The sequence below is a fragment of the Lathamus discolor genome, chromosome 3 (genome assembly GCF_037157495.1).
Source record: "Lathamus discolor isolate bLatDis1 chromosome 3, bLatDis1.hap1, whole genome shotgun sequence".
Taxonomy (NCBI): domain Eukaryota; kingdom Metazoa; phylum Chordata; class Aves; order Psittaciformes; family Psittacidae; genus Lathamus; species Lathamus discolor.
The window spans coordinates 80,779,186-80,804,812 of record NC_088886.1 but is presented as its reverse complement, the minus strand read 5'-3'; the positions used below and the strand labels follow the sequence as shown (position 1 = coordinate 80,804,812).

At 40.3% G+C, this 25,627-nt stretch overlaps 2 protein-coding genes across 2 annotated transcripts in view; both read right to left on the bottom strand.

Moving 5' to 3' along the window:
- SPATS2L (spermatogenesis associated serine rich 2 like) overlaps positions 1-18,506 on the bottom strand; it is a 154,944-nt gene extending 136,438 nt beyond the window's left edge. The window contains exons 1-3 of the mRNA XM_065670008.1: positions 18,419-18,506; positions 18,217-18,307; positions 3,379-3,438 (exon numbers count right to left, since the gene is read on the bottom strand). The gene's annotated coding sequence lies outside the window, so the exon portion shown is untranslated. The remainder of the gene's footprint in view (positions 1-3,378; positions 3,439-18,216; positions 18,308-18,418) is intronic.
- MAIP1 (matrix AAA peptidase interacting protein 1) lies at positions 18,501-25,598 on the bottom strand. The gene is made up of 5 exons (XM_065670011.1): positions 25,264-25,598; positions 23,639-23,710; positions 21,824-21,950; positions 20,531-20,681; positions 18,501-18,745 (listed from the first exon to the last, which is right to left on the bottom strand). The coding sequence occupies exons 1-5, from the start codon at positions 25,585-25,587 to the stop codon at positions 18,667-18,669; spliced, it is 753 nt and encodes a 250-aa protein (XP_065526083.1). The 5' UTR covers positions 25,588-25,598; the 3' UTR covers positions 18,501-18,666.
- Positions 25,599-25,627: the final 29 nt, after the last annotated feature.

Here is a 25,627-nt window from a genome sequence, read left to right as displayed (position 1 = left end):
TCAGAGCGGCCCTGCAGAGAAGGACTTGGGGGTGCTGGTCGATGAGAAAATGAACATGAGCCGGCTTCAGTGTGTGCTCGCAGCTCAGAAAGCCAACCGTATTCTGGGCTGCACCCACAGATCAGGGGCCTGGACACAGAAAGCTGTTTAGATATCTACTGAGTTTTCTGAGAGCACCTTGCCAGGTTTGGTACTTAAAATCAGGTGAACAAAATTGGACTTTAGGTAACTTCCCTGCTTGAGCACATCTGAAAAAAATACTAAGTAAATATCAGCTTCATTCAGTGACCACGTACTGTGTAAGGTCCAATTTCAGGTCTCACAGCTAAAAGCTTAACTGAGTATTTGTACACGTTTCTGTCTTAAGAAGGTATTGCCCAGTGTGGTCTACCTGTGTAGAGTCTGAGGGTCTGAGGACATACTATTTGGTGCAGAGAAACCCTCTCTGTTGTTCTTTATTGATTTTCACAGTACACAACACAGAGAGAGATCATACCAATGAATAAATATGGGCCAGGCAACCCACACTGTTGAGATAAGGTTCCTAAAAGCCCTAGTGCTCCTAGCAGAAAATATCATTCATCCATTAAATGAAATGCAACATACACCCAAATACTAGTACTTGTCCTAGAAACCTAGTCCTAGAAACCTCAAAGAGGTCATCAGAGCACCCTTTCAGGAAACAGTATTGCCGAAAAGACTGCTCCTGGTAACTTCAAAATGCTTACCTTGTGTAAGCTCTACCCGCTTGTGGGCCCACAGGCCACATAAGGATGTGGTATGCGCTTGTAGCAACACAGCTCTAATGGACACTAATGTATCAGGGATTTACCTACCTCCAAAAAAAAAAAAAGCCAGGACTGAAAGCAGAAAGAAGGGATGCTGGTCTGAAACACTTGCTTTTTTCCCCCTGAAGTCTAGACCTGCAATTCAGCTACCATTTCCCTGAGTAGAATTGTTTACACTGCAAGTTTTGTCAAGAGATAAGTGATGGTTTTGCAATAGAAAGACTGTTCTAATCTACCTGACGCCTTTGACATTGCTTCCTCTGCAGCCAACCTCCAAGACAGAAATAAACACAACCATGAAGAAAAAAACCTCCAGCAACAATAGTTATAGAGGCTTGAAGAACCCTCTGAAGCTCCCAAACTCCCCAAGATACAGCTGGCAGCACAGCTGCTATTATCAGCTCTCTCCCATGCCCAGCACTACTTGTTAAACCAGAACTGCTCTCCAGACTCTGAATGATGGTGGCTAAGAGGTACTGCCAACAAACAGCCTAGCTTCTCTGTGCTGCTTACGCTATGCAGACAAGCTGTGGAAGACAAGGAGAGTAAGAGCATCATAAACTGTATGCTTTCATATTGAAAAAGAAAAGCTTGCTTTACTCTCAAACAGCAAAGTTTAGATATTATTAAGTTACTAGGGTTAACTATGACTTCAATAAGCCACTGTCTAGCTTCTTATAAGACACAGCAAAATACAACCCCCAGAACAAGATAGCCTTCTTCTTCAGAATAAGATAGTATGATTTTATATTTTTAAAAGCCACACTGATAGAGATATAAAACACACAAACACAATCATAAGACACTTGTTTAGTTGTGCCTCTAAACCCTTCTCTGGGTTTTAAAATGTAGGACTCCTTCCTTGTTTTGAGCACATTTCCTCTGCATTTCATGAGGTGGTGGCTCCCTGCTGCTTGAGAAGGTTTCCTTTATAGAATGCAGAACAATGAGTTTGGAGAACTTTTGATTGATAATAGCTTACATATGGTGTTACAGAAAAGGAGTCTATTTTAAGTATCGTTCTTCTCCGAGAAGGGATTTTAAAGAGGCACCATGTGCTCCAAACTTGCTGGCAATACACTGAGCCTCCTCTCAAAGCCTGCCTCTGGAACTGCTCCCTGGCTTGTGATGGAAAAGCACTAGCCCACTATAATCCTCACTAATATTCAAAGAGCGGTGGAAGTACAGGTTATTTCGATGCTTGTGAAGTTTTGGGAATACGGCAGGGCTGGTGTGTAACATGCAGCTCTGAAGAGGATTCCTAGGAAACACTTATACGCCACTGTCAGGTATACAAGTCCAGAGCAATAGATAACATTTCTTCCACATAAACCCAGAGAAAGGGAAAAAGTACCTGGTCATCATTTAAGCCTACTCTTCTCCCTAGTTGCTGAGCTTTCCAATTTATTTGTAACACATACTCACAAGGAAATATGAGCTGTAGTTAGAGACATTTTGAAATGTATTTGACCAAATATCAGGGAAAAGAAAGTATATGAAACCTTTTTTTAAGGTGAGTCTTCAGGTCTTTCTGACTTTTCATCAAGATCTAATTCCAAAACATAATGTTAAAGGCATCACATATGCTGCCTTTCAGATAAGAAGTTCATGTTTCTCACCATAATCAAGGATTCCAGGAACTATTCTTTCAGCAAATGCTACACAGGAAGGACACTGTGACCTTGCAACATTTCAACCTGCACTGAGAGCTGTCTGCCAACTTAAATTCTGCCCACGATTTTTAGGATTAGACACCACTTCCTTTCCTAAACAGTTGCATTGCCTTAGGAAATTATTTAATATTATTCACATAAGGGTGAAATAATCCCTATCAAGTTTAGTGATTCCAAATATTTCAAAGATCAAATTAAGATTATGCTCATCAAATTCTGTAAAAAAAAAATAAAAGCTTTAGTTTGCAGCAATTTATAAAAACTTTTGTAAATGTCCACAGCTATGACTTGGAATAAAACAAAAATACGCAGAAAGTGTTATTTTTTTTCTTATGAATTCTTTCTGAATTAAATATGTTTTCTATAAATGCATTATCAACACTGTTCAAGTACAAAACCATTTGTTCATGGCAACAAGATCACTAACAATTATCCTTCATCTGTGACAGGTTACTTAGAATCATAGAATAGTTAGGGTTGGAAAGGACCTCAAGATCATCTAGTTCCAACCCCCCTGCCATGGGCAGGGACACCTCTCACTAAACCATCCCACACAAGGCTTCATCCAACCTGGCCTTGAACACCGCCAGAGATGGAGCACTCACAACCTCCCTGGGCAACCGATTCCAGTGTCTCACTTGATAAAGCACATGATAGTGTTTCTGTTTCCTGGGTGTCTACAACTTTGCATAAAGGAAGCAACATAAAGTGGCTGGTGTGGGAAGGGAACAATGAAACAACTTATTGTCCTTTAACCATAAACCAGGCTTTGCTCTTAATTTTCACATACTGATCAGCAGATATGCATAAAAAGAGTTAAACTTTAAATATCATCCAAGTTACACTTTCCGTCTATAGAAATATATGCAGAAAGTAAGAAAGTAGTACAAAAAAGTTCAGTCTTCTGCTTTACTCACCCGACAAGGCATTTGACATGGTGATCATCAAACATCAGAGGTTCATAAGATGATTCTTCACTGTGTTGGAAAAAGATGGTGGTTATAAAACCAGCAAATTACGTTACCTATTTTTAGTTAAACTCCTTCAGTACTTGCATACTTTCTCCTAGCATCAGCATGAATTAACTACAGGCTCATTCCATAAATACATAAGGCCAAAGTTATCGCTAAGGTACAGCAAAGATTATTTTGGTCTAAATGAAAACCACCTGCATTTTAATGTAAAATAATGAAAACGTCATGGGTACATCCATTCATCCAGAGCTCAGTACTTTTTAAATTTCAAGTCAAAGACAGTACTGGTGCCTTCTGCTTGATTCAAAGAAAGGATTTATCAAGGAAGTTAACTTCCCTGAACTTGTAATACAAGTAAGCAAGCAAATTAACAAAACAACTTAGCATTGGACAGTCCATAATGTCAGCATCATTGTTCACATCTGTAACTAGAGACAATTGTGCTCCTCGGTCTTAAGTGATGGGTGACTGTTTGTACAGCATTCATAGCAACAGCTTGTACCAGGAACATCAAAAGCACTAGTTTAGGCAAAAAACTTGGCAGAAGGATTGACTTAAGCTTTACATCACAGTTCTGTGCAATTAATTGTGACATTATGAAGGGCAAATAGCTCAGTGTCTCACTGCCAGGTCTTGTCATTTTAGAGATATTTTACACTGCGATATTTTCCTCATCCTTATGGGAGCTCTTCCTTGTCCCTTTTCCCTTCTGAGCAAGAATGCAAGTAGAATCTTTAAGACTTGTGGCACAAAGGTATTTTGCAGATTCAGGGCCCACCCACAAGCTTCTTTTCCCTGATGCTTCCAGCTCCAGGAACAATGTTTACCAGAAAGGCAATTTATTTCCCTGGAAGAAGACAGGGAGTGGATAAATCCTAACACCAGGGAGCATTTCATATTCTTACCAAACCATCAATTCAAGTTAATGTATGCAGACTCGCAGAATACAACTGTGATGCTAAGGGAAAACATACGCTTCCCATACAGAAACAATAAAAACTTTCTAACTGTCTTTCAAGATTCTCTTTCTTCTTCAGCCTGAGCCAATGCAGTCTAATCACAGGTAGTCATTTTGGAGAATCATGCAAAAATGTCTGCCTCAACTAACGCTGCATTGCTCCTTGCAGCATTTGGAAGCAGCTTTCTTTTCAATGAGCTATGCTTATTATACCCTATGCTTCATTTATTTTTCCAAGAAAGGTCCCCTAACTCAAGCCAGTTTCTCTGAAACACCATTGCTCCATTCCTTGCCCTGCTGCCTCACCATGTGAAATACAATCACTTCAGGGAGGAGAGATACACTACGTCCGTTCTGACACCGTTTATCAATTACAAACTAGACAAGCTGGTGGCCTGGGTGGTAGAGGTCAGAGGAGAGTCTGGGCCACACATAGCTTGAAACTTTGCATCACAAAACCTAGGACTGTAACTGGCTGATGGCTTCAAAGCAACCCTTTCATCCACTGTTTCACTGCAACATTATTCTCATAAGCATCTTAAATGAATAATGCTAAAATTAAAGTCCAGAAAAAATCTGTGACCGTCTCGTAGAAAAAAAGGAGTTGTGGATTTGGTTTTATGTTTGGGGTTTGGTTGTGGGTTTTTTTGTTTTTGTTTGTTTGTTTGCTTGGGTTTTTTTTTATTTGATCTTTTTTTAAGGAATGAAGACATTAAGATGGCTTTTGAAGAGAGGAGTCAAACAGATTTACCAACTCAAAGTACAATTTTAACTAAAACAGTGGCACAATGACCTCCACATATGGACATTAACTTACTCTGGCAGCCAAGAGGATAACTTTCCAGTCATCGAGATAACCTCCTTCCAGATCTTCTAACAGTCGTGTTAACCAATAACAACACTCTTAACAAGCTGATCCAGTTACCTTAAGCTATCCCAAATAAACAATTTTTCAACTTGTGACCTGCTTCTTTCAGTGGTAGCAAATCTCTACAAGCGGTAGCAAATTCCAGGTAACAGGCAGGCTGAGGGTTAGGAATTTATTCTTAAAAATTCCCTTTGTTGCTTCAGAATCCCTGTTAATTCCTCCAGCCTTCCACAGATGTGCTTAAGTGTCTATACACACAGGAGCAGAGGTGAACCATAAGGATTTTAATCTAGGGCAGGAACTAAACTGGTCAAGAGGATTTTCTGTTCATTGGAAAAAGTGATCCAGTTTCCTTGTGTAGCCTACTTCTTTGGCTAGTGAGAATAAATTTCCTAAACATTGTCTGTAATGTTCTAGATAGGGGAATACAAACTGGGTAGTTTAAATATGAAGGCATTCTTTTTATTCACTGGCACATATATCAAACATTTTAAGGAGCAGTTCACAAGAACATCCTCCTGCACTCTGAGCTTCTTATCAGAAAAAGTAATGGTCAGGTGCTGATCTTGTTTATACCCATGGGACAATTATGAGCTTTGGCCTTATGGAAGATGCAGTTTTAGTAAGTAGTGGGGAGTTTGCTAATAGTTATATGCATTAAATATATATATATATATTGAAGGGGAATATTGAGAGGTGGTCAGTGTTCCTACTGCATTCAAATTCTCCTGTGTTGGGAGGATTTGACATGCTTTTCCTTCCTAAAAAGGACTGAAGAACACATGCAGGGTAATCTCATAGTATTTTAAAAATCTCCCTTAACCAGGAAACATTTACCAGGAAAGCTTTAAGCCTCAGGAGACAATAGCTAGTAGAATTGCAATGGCTTTGACTTACAAGGTACAGTTTGGACAAGAACACCACCACCTCCTTTAAGTGAGGTATATGCCACTTATGAAAAGAGAATCTCAAATGCAAATACACAGATGAGAAAGAGCTATAAAACCCTTTCTTGTTTTCATGGGCAGGGCTGGTCAACTAGCTTATGCTTGTGTATGCTTCCACCTGCAAGCGTGGGTAAGTGCTGTGATCAACTCCTGTGATTTCTTACTGTGCTTCACATGGATCCTAAACGGCTATTTCCTACAAGCATGTGACAGTCTCAGTGACACTGGACGATACACACTCCTATTATTCAGCATCACAGAGAAAAGCTTTAAAATGCATGCCTTTAATGAGCATACAGCCTCAGAAAGCCAGAATAAACCAAAAACAAACAGATACCAGAGTTCAGTTTGGTTTACAAAAAAGTTTTACAAATATTAAGCCACTACCCTCAGTTTTGACTGCTTGTGGTCAGCAATGGTGGATCAGAACAACCACCATCTAAGGGGGAAGATTAGTATGTAATACCAGGACATCAACAACTACACAGATGATTTGACATAACAAGCTTCATCTGGGGACAGTGGGCCACCCAAGCACTGGTTCAACTGCAGAGACAAGGCTTCACAGGGGAGAACTGCTGCTGAAAGAAGGCACAACCTTGCAACCCAGTACTGCAGGGCCAATCACATGCAGAAACGGAACATAAATGATTTCTTACACTTCCAAAAAGCTCATGGCTGCTGGACTAGGCTGATAAATGAGCAAAGAAGCCAGTGACTTTTGAGTCATTTGGGAGCCCAGAACATTTTCTAAATTAAAACCAGCAAAGAAGAGCTGGAATAGATAGCCAAGAGGGGGGAAGGATAGGAATAAACCTTTCTTTGCCCACAATTAAATTGTTTGGCATTATGCTGACTGCTGCCACATAAGAGGTCCTGGGGAGAAGCAGCGTATGCTGCAGTAGTACTCTTTACTCATGAGAGTGAGCATTGTGAGATTTTATGACTACTGTCTATTTTCCCTAAGAGGTACAGCTGTTAACCAGAGCTGCACAAAGCAAGAAGTATCTATCTTCTACTTTTCTTTTTCTAGTGATTCAGAAACAGTTCATGAGAAGGATGGGTTAGGGCTTATAAATAAGATGAAGCTTTAAGGTAACCTAACAAACACAGGAAGGAACTTGCAAGAGAATGATAGCTGTGTTTCTTCTGTTTTGGCAAGAAGTACAACACGCAGTTTGATTGCTGCACCAAAAAGAAGTGTTGCACAGCAATTCAAGCTCTGCCTCTTTTCAATGGCCTGCACACGCCTCCCCTCTAACCCCCATCCTGACTGCCAGGAAGGTCTGACTTTGGCCCTCTGCATATCCCAGAGGTCCACGTTAAATAGGAAAGAGAATTATAATGTAGAAAAATAAGCCACTGATACTCAAGTCTTAAATCAATATTAGAACAGGAAGCTTTAGACGGTTATATAGGTCAGGGAAGTATCTGAAGCACAAACACTGGGTAATTTGATTCATGGAGAGAGCTCTGCTGCTTGGAGGAAAGCAGCATACAGCTGCTCTGGGTACCCAGGCTGTCTCCCACATAACACCATATTTTACTGCTTCAAGACCATGCAAGGGTAGAACAGGTCTGGTTTCACACAAAGCTGGTCTTTGAACTGCACTCAGGAGGAGAGGAAAGTCATAGCTTCCATTCTGTGACAAAGCAACGTGCACAGTAAGTCTCGAGAACACATTCCGAGTAGTTCTTAAGAAAACTGAAACTGGGAAAGAGAGGCTTGGATTTATAAAAGGAATCTAAACCTGGAATTATAAAGTCTGCAATGTGACAGGCACTCTGGTTGTAATTCTGAACAAAAAAAAACCCAAAACACCCCAAACCAGAAAAACCCCAACCAACCAGAAAACCAAAATTCCTAGAAATCCACAAAATCTAAAAAGCTACAGTAAAACTATGCAAACAATGGTACTTGTATGGAGTATTTGGTAGCACTGGGGCTAGTACACTCAGCAGCACCTTATATTGTTGAATGCCCAGGCTTCCTACAGAATCACAGCCTATTCTGAAGCATGCTGAAATCAAAGGGAGTAATTTATAAGACTGAATATATTTTGACTCACATCTTCTGTGAGCTGACTTCAGCAGTACAACTGCTTAATACCATTCACTAAGTCACTGAAAAATGCTTGGTACTCAGGCCTTGGTAAAACAGAACCATCATGCCTCAAACAATCAAAACTCATGCTTTAAAAGCACAAATACTGGAGGCAGATTGTGACCTGACAGAGACTGCACTAGGAAGAGACTGGAGAATTGTATTCTCTCAACAGCTCTGCACATGAACCTGGGTATTCAAGACCTCCTCCATGCATCCACCCCCACTGCCATCTGTAAATCAATATATTAAATAAAATGCTCTGAAAGCTGTGTGTAAAACAGGTTTTTCATGTCTTGATGATTTAGAAAGACTGGTTACAGTGGTTGGCTTATAGGGGACACACACATTAACATTTCTGTATGTACACAGGACCTTATTAGGAATGCTTATATAGCTTAGACTTCTGTACCTTATCCTAACTACAAATACACTGAGGGGTTTGCACTGTTGAACCACTGTTTGTGAGCTTGTTAAAAAGCCATGTACTCTGGAAAATATGAAGCACTGTATCAACCATAAAGGACAGTTGCTCTTTAGGAATCTCATTACACATGAGAACTACGCATTAGGAAGGTGAGCAAAATGGAAACAACTCCTCAAACACCAGGATTATTTTGCCAGCATGACATACATTTACATATGTCTCTGACCCTCTGAAGTGTTCACACCTTGTGACACATGGGTACTTCCTCTGGTGCCTTTTATTTAAAATCTGCCTAAGGATGCCCACACACAGCTCTCCAGTGCATGGCTTGAGAATTTTGGCAGGCTCATCCCAGTCTAATATTACTTGTGCAGTAGCTTACACACTGTCTGAAGAAATTTCATGCTGCACAGTTTGCTCTCGTCCAGGAAGATGAAACAAAATGGGAAGAATTACAAATTTGTATCTCTCCTCAGTACTATCTTCTCAGGACAATACTGCGGTATTCCCTAAGTGACTTACCGTCCACATTTACTTGGTGTTGCTCTTGTTTCCATTAGGGGAAATCACAATTAAGAATACTAGGATGGAATAAAGCATTGAGAATAATGGAATGGAAATTATAAAAAGCTGTTTAAGCAAGCCATAACCATGCTACATTTAAATCCCCTGAACATATGCAGTGTTTCCTATTTAGGATCTTTGATCTGCTCTGCATTTAGGGACAGACATCCAAATATCCACCAAAAATACAATCTTTCTGGACAATTTCTTGGGTGAAAAAAAAAAAACCAGAAGAGAGAGTGTATAAAACATGGAAGCCAAAACTCAAAACCCGAGCAGTTTTACAAACTAAGGAGCATAAGAAATTAATCTATACTTAAGCTGCTACAGCAGACTGTAGGCCTAACGTGCATTTGATACATACCAGAGAACCTTGAATGAGAAAAGGCATGTGAATAAAATATGATTCAATAAAATATTTAATGCCGAAATGTCAGGATTTTAATTATGTGCAATGTCAGCCCTGTGAATATGAAGCACAAAGCACCTCAAGTATTTAGGGCACTGACGACAGTAGTTACAAATGTATTCACTGATTTATTTTACAAAACAGTATGTTGGATGCAGCACTTGAGAAACAAGGAAACAGATAACTCCAAACCAACAACAACAAAAAGACCCCCAAAACCCCCAAACCCCAAACAAAAAACCAAGAACCCAATAAAACCCCACACAAAGACCACGTATCTAGATGTGGTCTTCACCAATAATCAGGACTACCAGTTTAATAACACCTGATGTTAGCTCTTCAAGCCACCTCCCTCAGATACCTGTGTGTTCCAAATTGCTGTGGAGTCAGTAAAGGCACAATATCAAGACTTCATAAAGAAATGCCACAGAAATGAGGGCAAGGAAAAAGGAAACATGTGAAAGTGCATATGTGGATTTCAAAACAGTCTTCTTCAGCTTGGGAATGTGGAGAGCTGACACACTTTCAAGAGAGATGTATATCTGGATAAAAGCTCCAAAATAGCTCCCAGATCATTCAGGAAGAAAGCAAAAATGGTAAAACAATTACATACGGTGCTGTTCATGAAGAAAACAGGAAATATAGTCCACTGGGGAGAAATATAGAAGACTACTAAAACAGGCAGCCTGTTGTGAATGCAAACAAGAAATTAAAGGAGATGAGAAACCGATTCAAACCTCCCCCACAACAGCTCCTACAAACCACAAAGCCCAGCAAACCAGCTAAGAAGGAAGCAAGCAACACTTCATATTTAATTCAATCCTTGTACAATCCTCCACGCTTTATAGCTCATTCTACACCCGAATGGTACAGGGAGGGTTCTTCAAGATGTCTAGTGAAAACCCAAGAAAAACTTTAGTAATAAGGACAGATTGTATAAACGTAAGTTACAGAGGCACTCTCTTAGTAAAGCAGCACAGAAGCTAAAGCAAACAATTACGTCTTTTGTGCTCAATCGGCTGGATTAGTGCTTGAATGGACACAGACATTTTACATATCAAATAAACAGTATTGGGAGTTAGGATATCGATTTACATAAGAAGAATATTACTAGAGACCTGTGCAGGAAGGAGCACGTACTGTGACATCATGCTATGGTCAGTTTTCAGAATCGCTTGCAACCAGGCAGGCCTTGACTTCAAGTGACACAGCTATGCCTGTCGCAGCAGACAGACAGCAGCAAGATAAGAGCCCACGAAAATCTGAGAACAGGAAACTAATGCTGGCCTTCCTCTGGCATTTTCTGAATGCTTGAATCAGCAAACTTCCTCTCCTCCTCCCCCCCCCCCCCCCCCTTTTTTTTTTAGGTAGCTTTGGGCATAGTCTTTGAAGCAGACTTTATCTTCTTTTCTGGGCACAGGATGAAAGAAATCATAACTTAACGCACCATAAAGAAAGCAAACAGAGCAAGAAAGGAAGAGCATACTGAATATAGTAGAAAGACTAGGAATGCACAGGGTTAAAAACAAAGTGAGAAGAGACTATAGTGGTGAGGTGTCAACAAAAGAGCAAAACAAGTAAAGAAATCCTTACTGGTCACCCACAGTATCAGAAATAATGCTAGGGAGAAATTACAAGTACTCTTTGCTACTGTGTTTAACAGGAGAAATAAGATCCTGCAAATCAAACTTGAGAATACAGAAACAGAAATACAAAATTAGAGGAAATTATTCCAATGCCAGATAAATACAGCAGGCTCACATGCAGCAGTGTGCTCTGCTCTGGTTAAGCTATTGGAGACACTGAGGTTTTTGAGGAAGACAATCAAATGATTCTGAGACTCCAATGAGATTAATGCATCTGTGAATGATTATCACCAGCTAACCTTCTGAATTAGCTACTGTACAAATGCTAGATCTGCAAGGAGGTTAGGAAAGAAGAGGGTTGTGTTAAAGTAAATAAGTAGATAAGCAAGAGGGCCATTTGACTGCAGGCTGAATGTATCACTCTCATAGGCTGTCACTGCTGCTAAAGAGAAGCAACCTGGGGTCTTGCAAATGAATGTGAGGAGTCTTCACATTTTAAGTTTTCTGAAGACTTCCCTCATAACTGATACAACTCACTGTACATCCTCTAGACTTAGTTTTCTCCTGATAACACAGATGTTAGTCTACTTTTATCATATCATCAAGACAAATTCTATTGCCTATTTAGGTTGACAATAGGCTAGTGGAAGGGAGAGCTTCTTGAAGAGTTCTGGGGTGGTGCCTTGACAATGTTTTTATTTTGTTCAGTTTTTCTAAACTTACTTCCATTTCAGGGCTGATACAGCTCCTGCTCTGCCATCAGAATACATACCACTTCCTCTTTATATGAACCTTGCGTTACCATTCAGCTTTGATTCCCTTCCTCTCTCTACTTCTGCTCTTATAATTTCACAGATTTTACCAGAAGGAGCCATTAGATCACTTAAGCAGATCTCCAGTATAATGCAGGCACTAACTTTCACCCAGCTATCCTCGCTGAAACCTACATACTTCAGCGAAATGAAAGCAAGAGATTAAATTGTATACTTCAGTGAAATGAAAGCAAGAGATTAAATTGCACACTGCAGGAGACCTTGAAGCACAAGCTGTACCCGGGGACACTGTACTAGCAGAAAACTGGGCAAAATACATGCAGATGATTCCATAAAGAAACAACAGCCTCCACTGCAGAGAAAGATAGTGAGCCACAAGTCTGGCATTCAAAAAGACTTCTTTCCAAGCCAGAATCTGGAAGTAGAATATGCAGCACGAAGAATGACTGACCAGATAAAAAAATTCTATTTTCTCTTAGATGTCTATACTATTTCTCAGCAATGGAAAACTTATTTTCAGCCCTGACTAACTGCTGGCGTTTAGGAGAAAGTACAAAAGCAAAATACAAACAAAACCCACTAGAGCAGTGTGAATAATAATGGAAAAGCCCTCCCTTACTCATAGTAGAAATCAGGCTACCTAAGATTTTATTATAATTGTAATGCATCTGAAGGCTGATATAATTCAGACTCAAAATATGATTTGTCAATTTGCTTCTGAAATTTTAAAGTAGATACACAATCAAGTTTATAATCCAAGCAACAATAAACCTACCATCTTTACATGCACTTTTTTTGTACTAATTTTGCTATACTCCTAGAACCTTACGGAAGGAGTGAAACTGCACAGTTTAATTCTCTCCCCACTGGGTTTCACCACACTTTCACAGGCACAGATTGAACTACCACAGCAGGAATGACACCTTCTAAAACCACTTTGCAGCAGAAGTCCATACAGAAGTCTGCGTATCAATAATAGGAACCCTAACCTATACCAACAGGCAGTGCAAACTGCATCCACAAGATCAGTGATTTCTCTACTATTCTGCCTTATGAGAAATACCTCTTAGAGGAAAAAAAGGTGACTTAATGACACTAATTACAAAAATTTAGGGAACAGGCTAACAGCTCAGCAGGTTCTGCTATAGGGTGCTGAGCCTGAGGTAGACCTAATGGACAGTCACCCCACTGGTAATTAAAAAGGACAAAGTGCCTGACTAAGCTCATTACAGACTTTAATACATACACTTTGAACATAAAAAAAATGAGAGACATCAGGAAGCTGTCAATCCAAGGTAGACCTCTTCATGACTTAATTTCCACCCCTATCAAGCCAGCAAGTTCACCTGTTTAATGGTCAATGCCTTGCATGACACATTATGGATTACACAAATTCATTTTCATTAGTTTGCTCTTCACTTTGTATTTCAGTCCCTCAACCCTGTTCCCTCTGAAAGCACATTAAGAAGTCCCCCAAACCATTATTTACATTCATTAGTTCTCAGTTTACAAAATGATACACATTACCAAAAAATAACATCACAAGTAATGACCTTGTCTGGCTGTACTGCAGATAAGAAGCATGAAGGTCTTCAAGCAGTGTAACACTTCAGCAAGCTCAGAAACGGCTGTTCTAACAGACCCATGGGCTTTAGCAAGGCCACTAGCCACTTAATCTGTGTACCACTGAAACTTGTTTCCACGCTTGGCAGCTGGTACTTACGTCACAATTGCTGCACTTGCCAAGCCGTTCCAGAAAGTTCAGAAGGGCGGGATTTTCAAGCCATTTCCCTCCCTCCCCTGTTTCATTCCTGATTGCTAGGGATGTGCCAGCTGCTAATTAGTGTAAGGCAGAGACAACTTGTAGCTGCTCTGATTTACCTCAGCTTTATCTGGGCAGCCTCTCTGATGCCTCCCCAGTCAGACTACGAAATCTCTGCAGAATTTAAGGTTGGACTTCAGCTTGAATCTTGGAAACTCTGAGTGTTCCCTCATACACAAATCAGAGGAGAAGTATAGCTTGTTATGTAAGAGGTTACTGTCAACCGCAAAAGATAATTTAGAGGAACATTCATATCACCACTTGTTTCCCTATATGTGTCAAATCTTTCATGCCCTTAAGACAAATGGCTGCATCCTTGATGAAATGCCATCTCCTCTGCCACGTGCACCAGTAGCAAACTGGGGATAGAAGATTTCCAATGTCAAAAAGAGAGATCTGTCCACATGGACAACCTTGTCCTGACAGCCTGATGCTACTGTGATCTGATCTTGCTTACATATGCACTTTGCTTTGCTTGTCTTGCTCCTTTCCCTCACAGATCATGAACACTACAGTACCAAGTTCACTACCAAAAGCCTTGTTCTGTGACAGCACAGGAGGGAGGAAATGGCAGAAAAGAGAAACTACAGCATGTCTAATTTTAGCTTGCTTCTATTTCTGATGGAGTAACTTCAAAGGCAGCAAAAAAGTTGCAGTCTGCTCCCATTAAAATGCATGATATTTTCCAGTTTCATCATCAACTCCAATAGGAGAACCTCATATTAGGAAAAGCATACATCACTGAATTCAAACAAAATAAATGTAAGAGAGTTCTGACAAGGGGGTGTTTTCAACAATGCTGCAGGCTTACACAGTGACCTGCTCAACATTCACCCTATTTTGCAGGACTGTAAAAACCCAAAAGAAAAGCACATCAGCAATGGGGAGAAAGGAAAACCGGGGGGGGGGGGAGTAGAAGACAATGAAAAAAACACCCCCTATGACTTATTGTAGTCAGTACTCACTGTACAGCTCCATTTAGCTCAGCTGCCTTTCCCTTAGAATAAAACCACAGCTGTGTAGGCAACGCTTGCTTTAACAGCTAAGTACCTCTTCTTGTACCCACACATCATCCAATACTTCCTCATCAACTGTTACACCCGTCTATAAGAAAGAAATGAACCTAGAAACACTTCCTACTACACACACTTGTATCCCATCTCACATAAGCTGGGAGTCATCATGTTACTACAGCACATAAGGAATCTCAAAGGCCCCCCCTGCAGCCAATAAAGCACATGGGGCAGGAAATGAGTTTAACCATGCAATTAGGAAGAGAAGCACAGGACTTGTTGAGTTTTGAAGGAATATGATCGCTACTGGAACAAACAATAAGACTTTCACTACTAAGCAGCTTTCCAGTCACAAGACCTGAAAATATTTAACTAAATACAACCTGAACTGAAGGTAAGGTCAAGCTTGAACATGCTTTAAAACCTGGAGAAAGTTGAATGTGGCTCCTAAATTAATCAGACAAGGCTGGGACAGGAGAGAAAAGAAGCAATGCCTGTGTGAACCCACATGCACAACTCATCTTTCCCATATTAGGACAGCTATTAAACTGCCACTTCAAAATGGGCAGGCACTGCAGTGAGTACATGAGACACTATCATTGACTCAGGATGAGAGTCAGTTAAGAATATCAAGACTTTTTAATAAGACAAGGCTAAATGATCTAAACAGCACTTAAATAAGAATCAATGCCTCTACCATTTCATTCTTTATTCCTTCTACACTCTCAATGCCAGTCACTTCCCAGCTACAATAACTTTGTGACCAGGGCCATCTACTGGTGAGTGGGGTTTGCAAATTCATGGAGGTTTTTGTTGGCCAGATTTAATCCGTACTTGTCAAGATTCAGACACATGCACTGAAATTGTGCTAAGCAGCTGTCAGTAATTAGTAAACATGACCATACTTTTGGATGAACAAATAAAATCAAGGCTTCCCAAACTCCACATGAACCTAAAGAAATGTAATTTCACCCCAGGGAGAAGAATGTGGTACTTTCAATCTCCATCTCCATTTTAAGCATAGTCCAGACACTTGGTGACCTCACCGTTCTGTGTAAAATGAATTAGAAATGTCAGTGTTCCTAATAGAGATGAATTCTACCCTGAAAATCACTACCAAACCTGGTAACACTAAGTATTATTGGGCTAAAACTGCAAATATTTTAGATGGGTATGTATGCAGATTTAGAGCCACTACACCATGATTACAACTGTACTTGTCCCCTTGACTTAAAGCAGCAGAAGTGGAAGCCAGGCAAGGAGACAAAAAGGAAATAAATCACACCCAAATCCTTACACACTGTGATTTCTAAGGTGATGTCTGAGACAAATCAGCTACAGAAAGCAGGAGCACTAGCATGCTGTGACAGAGATCCCCACATTGTTCTACTGTTCCCTGTTCAGCATTATTATTCCCAAATTGTGAAGATGTTTCTAATAGAACACTTCCTTTAGTTCTTTAAAAATTCTGTAACACTTAAGTTAGTATTATGGTTTTCAGAATAAGGTGTTTGAATGGCAGCACTGGCCATCCCCAAATTACAAGACTATGCTCTCCTCCATATTTTTCTTAGATCGAGATGAAGCAAACTTAACCCTTTATTCATCATTTTTTCCATGAGAATTTGGGACAAACTTGATATAGAAATGTACTCACTAGAAACTAGCTTGAAGACACTAAATACATTTCTTATCTTAAATAACAAGAAGTTTGGGGAGATACTTTGAAGTAGCAACACAGAAACTGTAAAATCCTGTTTTGCCTGACCAAGTAACATGGAAGACAAGTATTTCCACAAGAGAAAACATGGATACCATAAGATGACAAAGGCCCTTCACTGACTTTCGCTTTGGTCTCATTAATTGCTATGATGATCAGATTTATGAAAGAGAATTTATGTAGAGATGGCAGGTAAAATAGAGTCAAAGCTTCCTGTAGACTTCGATTCTTTAAGATGCATATTTGTCCCTTCCTTCCAGGGTGGGTTTGGAGCATGTTCATAGCAAGCCACAATTTTACAGTGAACAAAACAAACATTTTTCATTATTAGTTATACAGAAGGGTCTACTCCGCCTTTGCTTCCAAAAACGGAGCACTAGCTAGTAAAAGGGTAATCCCTTCTCACTCATGACGGACTCCCACTTTGATAGATCTATCAAACAGAAAAGGTACTACTAAAGTAACCGAAATTAAAAATGACAATTTAGCAGCATTTCTAGATAGACTTCCACTACTTAAATGTGAAAGCAGACACTCCTGAGTACAAAGATGGCTTTGCTGGCTTTTATCTTCTTTTGCTCCATAATAATGACTTCTTCTAGAAGTGCATCTACACACTTCACTAGTGTTCTGCTTGTTTCTCCTGTTGTCAAATAAATACATCCAATTGCAGCTTCTTGCAGCACATCATTCAGTGGCCACACTGGACAGGCTTGCTAGCATCACTCCAGCAAATGGCCCACAGAATAATATATATCTTTCACTTTGCCTCAAACTTTTCCAGATTGACTGCCTACAAAATGGCTATATATAATTTTAAATACAGCATTTTGTTTCTCCCCTGAAGATGAGGACCTCCGTCATCACTGAACTTTGTGCAGAGCACAGACCACAAACTCTCCATTATAAGGCCAGGCTGCTGCTAAGGCAGAACAAAATACCGTAATTATTTTGCCAAGATTAGACATAAAAAACCTTTTTGATAAGTGTTAAAACATTCTTCTCATCAAATCACTGCATCAAAAGAGCTGAACCATGTAAATTTTATTTATACCTTTCAATCACTACTGTGAATCACAGCAACTATACTTCACGCTTTCCAAACACTGCACAGATCTCTATAATATGCCTGGGTAGGAAGTTAGCTGTATCTTCAAAGCTGAGACAGTGAAGAAAAGAAACTGTCATGATGATCTCCTGTTGACCTGCATGTAAAAACTACTAAGGTTACCCTCATCTGTAATGTGCCAGTAACAGAGATAATCTGAGAATCGGGAAATAGTTCAGTTGCAACATTTAATGATTTGCTCATTTCTTTAACAAGCATTTCAGGGGACTTTACCTAGCTTCACAATCAGGTAGCTCTTTTAAATTCATGTTTTTGACTGCTTTTTCTTTCTTAAATCTCTAAGCTTGCCTGTATGCTATTGAATTGAAAGGAATGTTGTTTTTATTTTTCAAAATATATGTATCAGATTGATTCATCTTCCTGGTGAAATGCTGGAAGTTTTCTCTTACTCCAGTCCTATACCAAATACTGATAATGGCACTAACTTTTTTAATCTCAAATGTATTCAAAAGCAAGATTACCTCAAAATGAACTGCTGAGGCTGGACAATCTAAGAAGTCCATCTACCTCTATTTCATCTGGCATATTATTCAGTTACATATTGTACAGTCCCTAGGGAAAAAAGAAACATAGGAAAATAACTCAGAGGGGCCACCAGCCAGGAAAGTGTCGTTTATCTTCAAGTAGAACCATTTCTTCTCAGAATGTAAGAAGTCAACATACCCGTAATACTGGCCTGTGTGAAACTCTGCTGTGTAAATGCCTTGGATGAGCATCAGTACCAATTAAACTTGTACTAGCGTGCTCCAGGGAAAAGGCTTTATTGTAATGCCGTAGCATAGAGTAAGTTTCAGGAACAATTTTGGGAAATGAAACATACAAAATTCATCCCTCTTTTCGAGGGGAAGGGAGGGTGGGGGGAAGAGAGACCGAACATCTACAGTGGTACACAAAAATACTGTAGAAGGCATTTATTCTAATAGCCTTGGATGTTCAATCCGTGTAATTGTCCAGTCTGGTTTTGCTCCTTCTGTAAATTCCCTTTGGAACCTGCAAAAGGAAAGACAGTAACTGGAGAGTTGTTAAAATTTACTTGATCCTTAAATAGCTACTAATACCAACTAGAAATTGTGAAGAAATACTTTACTTCAAAGTTATTCCTGTAAGAGCTCCTTAGACTCTGACACTTATGCCCCAAAACGGAGTATCAAAATTAATTCTACAGTAAGAAACAGAGCGCACTGACTTCAGAGTATTTTGGTTCAGATCCCACAGGCAGCACCAAGCAGCAATAGTAAGGACCCTGATATCAAAAAAGCACTCAGTTTTCATAGCAGGAACTATGAATATGGCTTTGTGTCAGATCTTCATCTCTAAATAATGGTTTTCATTTAATGGGACGGCAACTATATTGTAAAGGGAAATCCCATGCTATGCATTCTACCTGAAAATTTTCATTTTTACTGAACCATGCTTTAAAAGTAAATTATCTTCAGAAATACATCAAAGATCAAGCTAGCAGTAGCAGTGAAGCTCACAGTTGTTACTAGGAAAATGAAACCCTCTTTTCACACAGTCTTCTTCCTTTTGTAGTCATAATGTCTCCGTCCCTGAGCATGTCAGTTTTGATTGCTGGCCATCTAAAGATAGGTCTGAACTTCAAGCTGAATACTCATGCTCCAAGTAACCTGCACATTGTCGACACAAGCAGTATAACCTCAGTGCTTTGCAATTACATGCAAATCCACTACTGGAAACTGTCTTCTCCAGACACCCAAATACTTAACAGTAGGTTTCCAAGGCCTGCAGGATCTTTGCTAATTTGAATTTAGGTTGGCACTGTTAATAGCAGAAGAAACACACATTTGCAAAGATATTTCTGCTAGGGATTAGGAAGACATTTAGGGCTTTAAGTAGACTCTTGAAGTTAACAGAACCTCAGAAGCCTCCAGATGTAAGGAAGATTCTGAATTCAGCTAAGGTATGGATCCACAAAAATCCATCCAAGCAAAAAGCACTGGTGTCCTCAGAATGTTTCCTTTGTTTCAGAGCTCCTCATCAACTAGACCCATCGTCTCGCCATTTCAAACATAGGTGTAAAAGTCATTGATTATATTGCATTTCTCACACAAAAATCCTCACTTCTCCCAACTTTGAATAATGTTATTTTCAGTACCTTTTGCCAGCTGTGCAGGTATTTCTGCACTGCTCCAACATCAGTACACTAACATAGACACTATTTACAAGCAGTCGTATGAAAATTCCTCTACGTAATGTGTTCTTTGAGTACTTGGATCAGAGTGGTATGAACTATCTGAACACCAGGTGATGTTGCCTTGTGCTAACTTTCTGCAGAAAGCATTTAGCTAAATAAATTTCTCTTCATGAGCTACTTTTTCAACTAACTGCAGTTCCGACTTTCGTGTGGAAAATGACAAGTCAACAGCACCACACCCGTCTGCTTGGCTTGATTGCATTGCTCTTAGCTGTGTTCTAAGAGATGGAAAACAAGGACTGATACTGGCCTATTTCCTGACAGCTGTAGGAGTGATATAGGAAAGGATCAGAAACCTCATTCACTGCTCCAACTACTGCTCTTCCTGATAGAGTTCCCACTAATGTCAACTCAGAAGCAAGGTAACAACATAATGACTTTAAGGGGTACTTAAAAAAATTGGTGCAGTGGAAAGCTGGATGAGAACTTAGATTAGAATCAAGATAAATTAAAACATAACAAGTTATACACTGGCACAGTGTGAATGCTTTCAGTTCCTGAACTGCTTTCCATGCAGCTAGCCCATGCACATGAAGAAAAAAAGGGACAAGTAAACTTACTCATAGTTTGCTGTTAAAAGATGTTTTTTTTCTTTTGAACTTTCATCTCCAAACACAACCTGGAAAACTTTGGTTTCACCTGGTACTTCGTCAGGTAGGTTAGCACCATTCAGATACCAGAAACACATCAAGATGCTAACAAACTTTCTTCCTGTTGGAAATAAATCAAAGCATAAGGTAAGATCTTATGTTTCTCATTGGTCAAATACTCCCATTTGTTACCTAGCATATATTGTAGTGAGACCCTGGAAGGGCAGCTGACTTCAGCCATAAAGAATGCATGACAGAATAATAAATTATAAAGCTAATTAAAACCATATACATGCTGTTTAACAACAATAAAAATGTACTCTGTAGAAAGGTATGTATTTTATCATGAGTATCATGTGATACTGTACATAATCAAACCGTGTGAAAAAAGCTAGTTACCAAAGTCCAAAACCAACTACTGATACTACGGAAGTATGAGAGTAGTTGAAACTCGGGAGCAATCTAGGAGAAATAAAAAAAAAAAAAAAAAAAAACAAAAAAAACCAAACCTTATGTCCCAAAAAAGGAAACAATTTCACTGGTCTAACAATTTTAAATGCTCGTTGGAAGACCCATGGTTAGACTTACAAACTAACTCTACTGTCTCTGATAGTGACCTGAGTTCTTAATGCTGGAGTTCAACCCAAAGAAAAAATTATTTGAGCTCATCACTAGCTTCAAAAGTCCTAGAATAAAGTCTATTCTATGAAACCAGAAGTGAGGGCAGCAAAATTTATTTCATTATTCAGTCTTCACTATTCTTCTTGGCAGATGTATTTTCATTGCTGGAGCAAACAGCTTTCTGCATACAGTAGAATAATTGGTTTTAAGTGGTTTGAGATTGCTAAGGACTAATATAAAAAATCTGAAATTACAAAAGAGGAATACGCAAAACCTAAACAGAAGTCGAAATGGTACCACGATTTACTAGCAATAATCTCTCAGTTTCTGATTTAAAAGGAAATCAAGGAGCTGTATATAAAATCATAGAATGGTTTGGGTTGAAAGGGACCTTAAAGATCACCTAGTTCCAACCCCCACGCCATGGACAGGACAACTTCCAGTTGACCAGACTGCTCAAAGCCCCATCCAGTCTGTCCTTGAACACTGCCAGGGATGGGGCAAATAGATGAACTACGAACAGAAACACAAGGAACGAGAAACAGTACTCAAAACCACATCTGTAAGAAGAATACCTGACTAGTAGCAAAATCAGTAAATAAGACTGCCCATTGCTGAAATGGTTTAGAATTCTAAACATACCATCATCATCATAGTAAATGCGAACATCTCCTTCTGTTGTGTACATGATTGAATCAATGTCAGCTGCTAAAGCATCCCTGTGGCTGTCAGGGAGCAAAGAAATCTTTTCCTTCAGCACCTGAAGTACCTAAATTCAGAAAAACTGTCACTTAGTTTTTCATTAGGAAATTGAAGTAACAATCCTTTCAACTGCAGTTAATAAAATGAGCTGCATCATGTAACATATACAACAACAAAAGTGAAAAAACACTGGGAAGTTTGGGCACTCCTAAACCCTAATTTGGTGATGTTAAAGAAGATCCTTTTACTGCTCACACCAATGAAAACTAAGTATTTTTTAAAAATGTCTAGAAAAGGTACTGTCAAAACAGAAGTTGCAAGGCCTGTACGCCCAGAAAACACCAGTTCTACAATCATGCTTACACTCTGCCTTCTCACTGCTGATTTCTCACTATGTGTTTATTCTTTAGCTTTCGATTAATTTCTTAATTACCTTTCACAAATCAGTTCCATTACCACTAAGTTCATCTTTGCCATTTTGTGATCCACACTCCAATTAGAAAAACTTTAGACATTTGCAAATCAGGAAAGACTGAAAATCATGGCTCTGGGACTTAAGTTCCATACCACATTCCCAGACATAGTATGTGGGCATCCTAAGACCTACACAGCTGTGTTAAGTAGAAGACGACTGTGGTGCACAAACTGAATACAGGCGTCACCTCAAACACTTTGAAAAGGACACGTGACAAGGAAGGATGAAACTGCGCAGCACTTCTTTTTAACACATACTCAGTTTTTAGCCTAAGCAGAATTGCTATTTCTGAATAACAAACAAATCCACAGGTCACATGGAAGCAAGAGACAATCTTCACTAGAAGACATTGATTTCTAGTACATTGTGCAGGTATAAAATTCACTGGCCAAAGCAACGACAAAGAAGTGTGGTATCACAGCCTCACCCATTACATGCTCTGGTTACATTAGGTCTCTAGATGGATGTTAACATGATCACCGGAAGAATTTAGGATGAGCAGAAGAAGAGGAGATGCTTTTCCAAGCCAGCTGTAGTAAACAAACTCACATTTTATATCTGCTCAGAGAGAGAAGGTATGATTGTCCAGTGGGGATGCAGTACAACAGCACCAAATTATTTTGCTGCAAAGGCATGGGTGGCAATAGGGCAGGCCAAGCTGACACCCAGTAATAAGGCAGACATAGGTCTGAAGTATCTTCTCTCCTAGCTATGATGTATCTGCTACCTCCATCCCCTGGGAAGGCCCAGACAACTTCAGCCATTAAAAACTCATAAAAACACAGAACAAAGAACCCTGATGTCTAACTAGCCAGGCCAGCCACACCCCTGAGACCATGACACAAGACAGATGCCTTCCAGTTGAAACCAGTAAATGGCTGTATGATCTGCCTGGGGGTAGGAATGGATTAGTGCAGCATGGATGAGCAAAGTGTCAGCTCTCTGCCTGCACCAACAGAGGTATGTAATTCCATCAGCCATCCAGAATCCACTGCCTTACAACCCTTTCTCGTACACCAGCAATCTTTCTGGCAATAGGTCCTTACCCTCCATGGCAAGAATTTTTAATTTTTTTTTAATATAGTAACTTTAACCTAAGTTTGATGCCTTGAAATTAAACATTAAAAAAGCTACAGGACAAACAATTGCTTAGTTCAGCATTATGCAGTTTTTCCCTAATAAAACCAAACTGGCGGTATTTGTAGATAATGACAGGCTAAATGTATGTTACTTCATAATGGAAAAATCAACTGCTAGAGTGAGAGATAGAAAGCATTTACCTCTGCTGATACAAGTTCATCCAGCAGCTCAAGTTTACGCTGAGACAGCAGCTTTGAAACAACAGAAAAGGCCTACCAAAAAGAAAAAAGGAAGGAAGAGAGAAAATGAGATGAACAAACAATATTAAGTTGGCTTATTTTTCAGGCAGATCTATCATTAAATGACAAGCTACCCAAATATTCCAAGACTTAAGATTTCAGTGTTTGCAGAGTACATCACCACTGAAATGGAAGCCCTGTAGCATTAAAAGAGTGATTCTGTGAACTGATAAATAACATGAGATTTCTTTTCAGTCCCTCATTTAAAGCATTAAAACTTTTAATAACAGGCAACTGAATGCATAACTTTAAAAAAAAAAGCATTACACACAGTAATCTATGTAAGCTGGTTTTATCCTTTTTGGTAATTCAAAGAGTCTATATCTTTCCCTGTAACCATTTTCTTCCCCTGCCCCTTTTCCCACCTCTTCTCCTGGTTTCAGTCAAAACAGACCCTGTAGTTTTATAAAATTTCTTCATAAACCTGGCTTAGTCGTTAAACTTCAGGAAACTAAATTCCCATTTCCTCCTTGACTTCGCAAGCATTTACACACAATAATGCCTCCATATATTTAAAAAGGCTACATTTGAAATGCAGACACAGTGTTTAGGACTCTACAGCAAGTACAAACCAACCCAGGGCAAGGTAAACCAGGTGACTCTACATGCATAGCACCTAATTTGGTGTAGGGTTTTTTGTCTCTCTTGAATTGTTCCCAAGCATTTTAATGTTCTGTGCCCTACCCCCTGGTGTGTTGTTTCAAGCTAACATTTTCTGTTTGTTCTTTAACACTAAATGCAATAATTGAAGCTTGACAGAGGTTACACTGTACGTTTTACGTTATTAGCTTTGAGATTACTTACGCTTTGACACACGCTGTTGACAATGCTTACTGAGCTCGTAAATTTTGAGAAACAAATCTATCATAGACTCATAGAGTACCAGGTTGGAAGGGACCTCAAGGATCATCTGGTCCAACCCTTCCATGCAAATCATGACCTAGAGTAGATGTCCCAGCACCCTGTGTGCAGCTGCATCTTAAAAGTGTCCAACGCTAGGGAGTCCACCACTTCCCTGGGGAGATTCCAATGGGTCATTGTTTGCATTGTGACAATTTTTCCTCATGTGCCCACTTGGAATCTCCCCAAGAGTAACTTATGCCCATTACCCCTCATCTTTTCCATATGACTCCTTATAAAAAGAGAATCTCCATCTTTGTAGCTACCCTTTAAATACCGGAACATGGTGATAAGCTCTCCGTGGAGCCTCCTTCTCTCAAGGCTGAACAACCCCAGTTCTCTCAGCCTTTCCTCATGTGGCACCAAGTCTACACCTGCCTAAGCGTTGTCATTTTGGGAAGCCAGCTAAAAGGAGCCATGTTTCCCCTTAAACTCTCTGAACACCGCACAACGCGTTCCTTCGTACTACTTCGGGGAACGGCTCAACCAGCCCATTTTAACGCTGAAATCTGGGAAAGGAAACAGGAAAAGTCAGAGGCACGGCCACCTCCGACGACCATCGGGCCCTCTTCCCCTCAGGCAGGCGGGCAGGCCCTCCTGCTCCCCCGCGCCCAGCCGCCGCTCACCTGCTTGGCCCCCCGCGTGAACTCCTCGATGCTGAACTCCTGATCGAAGTAGAGCCTGATGAGGAGGTAATAGAAGCGAGTGCGGAGCCAGGCGAAGGGGCTGGTGATCCTCACCACCACCACCCGCCGCTGCGGACCCTCGCCCGCCGGGCCCTGTCCGGCGGTGCTGGCGAACCGGGCGCGGGCCAGGAGCAGGCCCGAGGCGGCGGCGGCAGGCGGTGGTGGTGGCGGCGGCGGCGGCAGCGGCGGCACGCGGGCCAGAGCCGGCGCCGCGAGCGCGCGCGCGAGCCACCGGCAGCCGCCCGTAGCCGCGCGCAGCGCCATGATGGCCGCTGCCGTCCCGTGTCCTCCCCCCCCCCCCCCC